The sequence below is a fragment of the Cyprinodon variegatus genome, unplaced genomic scaffold, assembly GCF_000732505.1.
Source record: "Cyprinodon variegatus isolate N-32 unplaced genomic scaffold, C_variegatus-1.0 Scaffold1089, whole genome shotgun sequence".
Lineage (NCBI taxonomy): Eukaryota > Metazoa > Chordata > Actinopteri > Cyprinodontiformes > Cyprinodontidae > Cyprinodon > Cyprinodon variegatus.
The window spans coordinates 58562-67045 of NW_015151542.1; the positions used below are offsets into that span (position 1 = coordinate 58562).

Consider the following 8484-nt stretch of genomic DNA (forward strand, 5'->3'; position numbering starts at 1 on the left):
CCTGATAATAGAACCTCAACTTCAGTTATTGACAGTTAGATGTTTGTCCATCCTTCCCTCAGGATGTCCTGCATTTTCTCTCTGAGCTCTGACACAGCTGCTGTCACATCCTCAAAGTATCTCAGAGGACGAATATTGATGCTGGATGAGTGTGTAGACTCACTGAGTGCTGACAGTGAGGGGTAGTTCTGGAGAAACTGGGTGTGATCTTCTGTTTTTAGGAGCTTCTCCAGCTCAGCATCTTTCCTCTTCAGCTCAGTGATCTCCTGCTCCAGTTTCTTCTGAAGCTCTTTGACTCGACTCACTTCAGTTTCCTGCTGGGATCTGATCTGCTGGTTCACATCGGAGCTTCTTTTCAGGATGAGACGGATCAGATCAGTGAAGATCTTCTCACTGTCATCCACTGTTTTATCAGCAGAGCCATTGATGGCCTCCACCTCCTGTTGAAGCAGCTTCACATCTTTCTCCTGGTCCTGGATTCTCTGCTGGATTTGTTGTCGTCTCTCCTGGAGCTCCTTCTGCTTCTCAGTCCTTTCTGCTGCAGTAGGAACTGTTTCGTGGTCTTTATGTTCATCCATTAAGCAGAGATAACAGATACACTGCTGATCAGTACGACAGAAGATCTTCATCACCTCATCATGACGAGAGCAGATGTTCTCCTGGAGAGTTTTGGACGGGTCCACTAGTTTGTGCTTCTTCAATGATGGAGCTTCATAGTGAGGTTGGAGGTGATCCTCACAGTAGGACGCAGGGCAGAATAAACAGGACTTAAAAGCTTTCCTTTTCCTCCCAGTGCAGACATCACAGGCCACATCTTCAGGTCCAGCATAGCAGTGATCAGCTTCAGCAGCTAGGAGTCCAGTCTTCTTCAGATCATCCACCAATTCAGCTAACAAGATGTTTTTCACCAGTCCAGGCCTCGGTATGAACTCCTTCCTGCACTGAGGGCAGCTGTAGATCCTCCTCTGATTGTTCCAGTTTTGTTTAATACAGCTCATACAGTAGCTGTGGCCACAGGGAATAGTCACCGGATCATTCAGTAAATCCAAACAGATGCAACAGGAGTATTTTTGTGAATCCATCTGAATTTCTCTTCAATTTCTCAACAATTACCTCCAGTCGTCTTTACCTCCTCTAGATGTGTCCGACAAAAACGCCAGTTTACTTACTAATCTGCAGGAATTTCTGTAATCGACTCAGTTATCACATCAATCCAACAGCTTTCAGACATGAAACAGGAGGAAGCAGGAAACAACAGAGATAAACTCGGTATTTCATAGGGTGGAGCTTGTTGAGAGTAGCAGGGGATCTCCAAAGTTTAGGTTTCTCTTTTGGTTTTTGTGTTTGTTGGCAGGCCGTAGTTCCTGGGGGTTTTTGGAATTTGGTTGGGGATTTTTGATTCACAACATTTTATTACATGCAACAATTTAATTTTATAAAGTGTCATGAACTACATTTATCAAAGAAGCTGAGAAATATTTCTGTTTTTGTGACACATGTTTGGTTTAAGTGGCTGGAATACTTATTATAAAGGCTTTGTCTTAACATTAGCAGGGTAGAGTTTCATTACAAAGCCTACTGGCTTAAACTGATGCCCTCTTGCTGTAATTGATATATTTACCTTATCTTTCTGCATTTAACTGATAATTTTGATTTATTGTTGGCGGCAGTCTGTCTTATTTAAGTATTCTGTGACTCATATTCTTGTACTGTTTGCTTTCCTTTTGGTTAAGCTTTTTTTCTTATTTTGCCATTCTTAGACTTACTTAGGTCTAAGTGGTCTTAGCTCTAAGGATGTAATTCTTTGTTACACCCACAGCATACTGATCTCAGTGCTCCCCACCACTAGTTAGAACTTAAGAATCTTCTTGGATAAGGGGGACGTGTCTTCTAGAAAAGTTCACGTCCTTTTGCCTAGACTGAACTTTTTCAATCTTGGCCATGACCTGGATGACTGAGAATCTTCACAGATATGTCAGGGTTAGGGCATAAAAAGGGTTGAATATTAGTGAAAATCAATGGAAGTCGACACATGGTCTTCAAAGCAGGACAAGATTGTGTTTTCTTCTGCCCTTGCATGGAGATCATGGGTTGTTTTAATGGGGTAATGGTGTACCCTGCCTGCAGGCGTGCAGCTTTGAATGGTGCACATTTACCTGGGTTGGGGCAGGACAGAGGTTGCCGGATAGCCGTAGTTTTTGTTGACTGATATTATTTTCTTCTCATTTATTTTCTACAATCCAGTATGCATTATTTTCTATATCTGTGTCATCACAGCTGTCCTGGGACTCAATGACGAAGTGAGGCTAGCGTACAGAGGCACCACCACGCCCTCTGACCACCATCAGTAGTAAATGTAGTTTGAGGTAATGCCAATGTTGCAACAACAGAGAAGGATAGAGCTGAGGCCTGTACCACGAAGGGAGCTCAACCTGCCCGGGTTTAGTCTCAGCTTATCCATTTCAACCCATCCACAACAATTCCAATCAGGCTCAGCAGTACTACGAAGCTGGTTATCAACTTGCTATCAACTCAGTATTGCTTTAACTGATCATCAATCTGAGTATACACAGAAATAAAAGGATGGGTTCAAGTTTGCAGAAGAATTATGGGACCTTTAAAATATGTATTATTGTTTTTGACATCATTAATTAATCCGTTATCTGTTCAAGCTGCTCCTGTTGTGTGTTGTTTTCACTTCCAGTATAAACTGCTCAGCCACCATCATTAAGAAATCTGATTGGTTGTCCTGGTTGCAGGGTGTGGGGGCGAGGCCTTCTGGAGGGCGAGGGCATGAAAAGCTACAACAGCTCGTTTACAAGGGGGCAGAATGTTTGCCTACAGACACAACAAGACATTTTTTGTCTTCTACAAATACATCAGCTAATGTTTATTTCTTCTTTCTTCTCTTTCTTTTTTCTTTCCCTTCCCCTGTCCCCCTGTCAGGTTTGGCATTACTCATCTAACTTCTGTAATAAAAATAAATCTTAAATAAAAAATGAAGGATGTATTTGATGATCAAGGAAGGTGTTTCATCCTGACCAGCCTCCCTTGGCAAAGCAAAAGTGTTGGGCAGGGCATGGCACACTGCAGTTTACAATTCTGTTGCCATAATGCTGAACACGACACGGGGAAAAAAAAGAAGAGGGCAGAATGACAAGGTTATCAGTTCATGTTTTCTAGGTATCTAATCTGAGAGAAATTTTCCTGCTCAAAGGTTAAAAACATTCTCTGGTGGGATCAGTGTTAATATTTTTTATTTTCAAATGCCTTATAATATGAGATCATAAACTCTAAACCAGGGGTCTTCAACGTTTTCCAGACTAAGGACCCCAAAACTGAAGGCGAGATGGAGCAGGGACCCCCCAATTATATATATTGTATAAAAGTGTGTTCTATCAAACTGATCCTATAGTGTCTCTATTTCAGATGGAGTCATGTAACGAAACTAATTTCTCCCTGGGATTATTAAAGTGTTTCTGATTCTGGTTCCTGGTTGATGGGACAGGTGTTGTGAATGAAACGGTGCCCAGCTTGAAAGAGCTCCTGTGTGTCGCTGAATGTGAGCATTGATGACTGAAAGACATCTTCTGCCTCCTTTTATCTGTTTACTACTCTGTGTTGAATTCATGTGTATTTAAAGACATTTTTATTAGCGGAAAAAAAAAATGCAGGGAGGGAATATAAAAAAAAAGGTTTAGGTTACAGCTATCCTATACCTGTTTGACCTCTTTTCTCTGGTTCATTTGTCATTTATGTTGAGGACTATCTAAAAATATAAGTCATGTTTTTAGATATTTTATGCGTCAAATCTTGACATTCTTTCTCTGACTTTTTAAAGAACTAAACTAATCTAGAGTCTATGTTTCTGTTCTTACTATTAAACTCATTGGAACAACAATAACAATTTTTTTTTTTAAATAATCTTCTCATTTCCACTCTTTTGTCAGATATTTGAGTTGTTTTTACTCAGAAACGCAGATCTTCATTGATGGCTGAAAGACATCTGTCTCCATTTATCTGTTTACTACAGTGTGTTGAATTCATGTTAATGTGGATTTAAAGACATTTCAATTAGTGGAAAAAATTGCACAATGGAATATAACAAAAAGGAGTCTAATCAAAACTTCGCGACCCCCATGCAGTACCTCTGCGGACCCCCTAGGGGTCGCGGACCCCCTTGTGAAGACCTCTGCTCTAAACTATGAAAATAAAAAAATCAAGGTTCATAGAAAAGGTGCATGGATTTGAAGATTTAAAGACTGTTTGTATGAAATAATGGCTTCTCGTAAATATATATAAAATTCAATATTTTGACTGAAAGTTGACTGATGAGTGAAATACTGACAGACAGAGGTGTTTTATACGCCTTTATTTTTGATGACTATGATATTTCTCGATGTATGGCTATAAAAACACACATTTTTTGGTAGCATGTAATATTACATCACATATAAGAAAAACTGTAATTTGTATTTAGACATTTATCTGGTATCCTAAACCTGCTGTAGTTAACACAAAAAACATTAAATTAAAGACTTTAAAAGAGGAGATATACAAAAAAAAAACAACAAAAAAGAAAAAACACAAAAGGCATTAAATAAGTACAGAACCTGCTCTGGAATAAATTAAAGGGTAAAAGACCAAAGAAAGTGCTGCTCTTAACCTGCAGTCAAACACACCTGTACACATGTATTATATAAAGCTTTGAGAAAACAGCTACAGACTGAAGTTAATCAAACTTGTGGAGCAGTCAATCATTAATAGACGTTCCTATTGTAGCCCTTGATGCAAAGAATTCTGCCCTTAAAAAGATAGCTTGGACATTTATCACCTAAAAGTGAAAGAGTGTGAGTACGCTCCTAAGCTCGGTAGCACTGAATGTGGAAGTTTTTGTCAAAAACTACCAGTTTCATAATTTTCTGACTGCCTGGACCTGGAACAATCGGTTCTTTACATATCTCACACACAGGAGAGAAACGCCTGTGGTAATCCTGGACACAGTAGGGCTTGTTGTCTTCCCCTGTGATAAAGGGGACTCCTTCCAACGTGCACGAACAAGTGCTACAAAAGAAACAATGGACATGAAAACACTTTCCCATAGCCTTCAGAATGCGGCCAGTGATTTTCTCTCCACATCGATAGCAATCAGCCAGACATTTAGTGTAGCAACGTTTACATTGTGGTAAACCTTCCTTGTCATAGAACTGCATGCCCTGCAGGGGGCGCTGGCAGTTCACACAACTGAAGCAACTGGAGTGGAAGATTTTGTCCAAGGCCTGAAGAGCTGGCTGAGTGCTGGACAGAGCCTTACCACATTTCCCACACGTCTTTAATGGAGGGGATTTGATTTCTTGTACCAGTTTGTCTGTTTTTAAGTTTTTGATCATGTCCTCTTTTGGCTGCAATTTCTTCATGTCTGAAGAGACACCTGGAACAGGGTCAGGAGGTGTTTCCATTGATAAAGGCCTGTTTTTAATTGGCTTGTTGATGGAAGAGGAGGGTGATGCCTTAGTGTCCTCCACTGCTTTATCAGCAGAAAGACTGACGGCATCCATCTTCTTCTGAAGCACCTTCACATTCATCTTTCTGTCCACTATTCTCTGGTGGATTCTTTTTTTCATTGCCTCCATCTCCTTCTGCTTCTCAGTCCTTTCAGCTGCTGCCGGGACAGCTGTTTTAAATTTATTAAATAAAATCCTCCTTACTTCATCATGACGGGAGTGAATATTCTGCTGGGGCTTTGAAAAAACATCAACAAGTTCATGCTTCCGAAAAGCAAATGACGCATAGTGAGGCTGGATGTGATTCTCACAATAAGAAGCCATACAGACCAGACAGGACTTAACAGCTTTCATCTTCCTCCCAGTGCAGACATCACAGGCCACATCCTCAGGTCCAGCATAGCAGTGATCAGCTGGAGAAGCTTGGAGTCCAGTCTTCTTTAGATCCTCCACTAAATCTGCTAACACAATGTTTTTGACCAGGACAGGCCTCGGTGTGAAGGTTTCCCTGCACTGAGGGCAGCTGAAGACTCCTTTTCGTTTCTCTTGATCCCAGTAAGTTTTAATGCAGTTCATACAATAGCTGTGTCCACAGGGAATAGTCACTGGGGTCTTCAGGATATCCAAACAAATACAACAAGATAATTTTGCAGAATCCATCTGATCTCTCTGAAATGCTCTTTCACTTGTGTGTCAGTTGAGAGAAAGTTAATGTGTCACATGAAGCTTTACTGGAACAGCTATCCGTCTTGACTTCCTGGTACTGTAGATGGGAGTGACTCTTCTTGCTGTTATCAGTGCTCCGGAGATCAGAGGTCATTTCTGTTGAGTTGAATCCATCATAAAGTAGCGACTACTCATGATATGTTGTAAAACTATAAATCAGTGCTTTTACTCACCTTCCACTTATGCCGGAACGGGTCGGGCAGTTAGTGTCAGCAGAGAGTGCAGATACTGCTAACTTTGCAAAGTAAATAAAGTGCCGACTGAGTAAATCCATCAATCTCCTTTATTTAACTGGACTAAATAGTTGAAAACTTTTTTTCCCACAACAGGCATCCATATCCACAGACCTCCTTCAATTCATCTGAAGGAAGCCCAAAGGAATAAATGGCCATTTGAGAGACATAGTCTGGGCTGTGCACTGAGCCTCCTCACCATGTTGTACTTCAGACACACCCAAGAGGGAGGTGTCTAGCGGGAATCTGTAAAAACATGTTCAAGCCATCCCAGCTGACTCCTCTCAAAGTGAAGAGGCGGCTCTACTCCTGGCCTCTCCTAGATCACCCAGTATAAACCCAATACCAATAGCTAACATGTATCATCATCATGTCACAATGTACATTAAGAGATTAATAGACCTGGTTCATATAGGGGGAGTGGTGGCCTAGTGGTTAGGGCATAGAGCTTGGAATCCTGATGTTCTGAGTTCGAGCCCCACTCTCACAGATTGCCACTCTGGGTCTCTGAGCAAGACCCTTAAAGCTGCAGTCTGTAACATTTGAAGAAAAACAGGTTTCACGCCACTCCCCCACCCTCTCTGCTTCACTCATGCCCCACCTCCAAGCTCCACCCCTCTCACAGCATCTGCGCGGCTACCGCATGCGACCAGAAGGGGGGGTTGGGGTTCAGCGTGTGTGAGCTGTGATTGACACTCCATCAGACGCTCCTCTGGCTGTGATTGGTTGTTTTGACTCGTCCCGAATTATTCTTTCCAGATTGAAATACAGGCAGTATGCGGGACCAATTGAAGCAGTTTTTTTCACAGGTTACATATCACATGTACTGCTGTCTGTGCATAGGGACAGTTTTAGCCAATATGACAAAAAAGTGATTTTTAAAAACTTACAGACTTCAGCTTTAACCCCACACTGCTCCCTGGGCGTACTACTATGGTAGCCCACTGCTATCCAAGGGGATGGGTTAAATGCAGAGGAAAAATTTCTCCAATATGAGATCAATAAAGTTCAATTTTATTTTTTTATTATCTTCATATGCCGGAATATTCAAATAAGCTTTTTACACAGACAAATTCAATTCAGTTGACTATGTTTTTTTAAGTCTTTATGTAATAGTTAAAAGAAGCTGATGTTGCTTAAACATTGTACACATTGAGTTCTCCCTCGAAAAAGAGATTTTATCTCAAGGGACTTCCTGGTAAAATAAAGGTTAAAATAAAAGTTAAATAAAAATAAAATTGAGTATTTTTATTTTGGTAAACCGGCTTTATGTCCTGGTGTGATGTCTATGATTAGATGCTTACAGACATCCCTCTAAAATCTCACTCAAATAAAAATTTTTGTTGTTTCATTCATTATTGGGTTCATCATACTGCATAGTTTATTTGATTTTCTGCCATAAAATGCCCTTAGTTAGATTGCTGGCATTGCTTTCAATGCTCTGGTACACTCGAAATGCTAGCTATGTTTTGTGATCCTGGAACTCATTTTTTCTGAAGTACCACTCTCTGCCCACTCTCTGTACCACTATCTAAATTAAACTGAAAAACTGAAACTTTTTAAGGAGGTCTTTCATTTGTTCTTAGTGCAGAGGTGCAAAGATGAAAAAAAAAACCCATTAGCATTCAGGCTATGGTGGTTCTTCTACCATCTCTGGAGGTAAATATAGCCAATGTTTCCTGACTTTTTCTACTATTAAAAAGCTTATGAATTAGTTTTGGGAAATGTTAAAAATGTCCAAAAGGATTTGCTACTGGGTTTGGGATTACAGACATGACAAGAACTGACAGCAGTAAATCTACCACCCAGATGAAATATAACACAACTCAACTGAACATCAAGTCTGTGTTAGAAAACCAAAAACTATGAGCAAACTGTAAAATGCTGGTGTTAAGTACGTGCCTAAATTTACTGTCCAAAATAACTTATTTTTACAGTTGCCTGCTAGTATGTATAAAAACAGTGTACTTTTTAATTATTCTGACATGTTTCCAGAAAGCTCATTAAAACAAAACATCAGA

General features: G+C 40.4%; 2 protein-coding genes across 2 annotated transcripts; both read right to left on the reverse strand.

Moving 5' to 3' along the window:
• Nucleotides 1-35: 35 nt before the first annotated feature.
• LOC107101375 (E3 ubiquitin/ISG15 ligase TRIM25-like) lies at nucleotides 36-1170 on the reverse strand. Its single transcript, XM_015400264.1, has one exon. The coding sequence runs from the start codon at nucleotides 1080-1082 to the stop codon at nucleotides 36-38; it is 1047 nt and encodes a 348-aa protein (XP_015255750.1). The 5' UTR covers nucleotides 1083-1170.
• A 3429-nt stretch (nucleotides 1171-4599) lies between these two features.
• LOC107101374 (zyxin-like) lies at nucleotides 4600-6630 on the reverse strand. Its single transcript, XM_015400263.1, has 2 exons — nucleotides 6404-6630; nucleotides 4600-6326 (listed from the first exon to the last, which is right to left on the reverse strand). The coding sequence occupies exon 2, from the start codon at nucleotides 6162-6164 to the stop codon at nucleotides 4863-4865; it is 1302 nt and encodes a 433-aa protein (XP_015255749.1). The 5' UTR covers nucleotides 6165-6326; nucleotides 6404-6630; the 3' UTR covers nucleotides 4600-4862.
• Between the last annotated feature and the right edge of the window lie 1854 nt (nucleotides 6631-8484).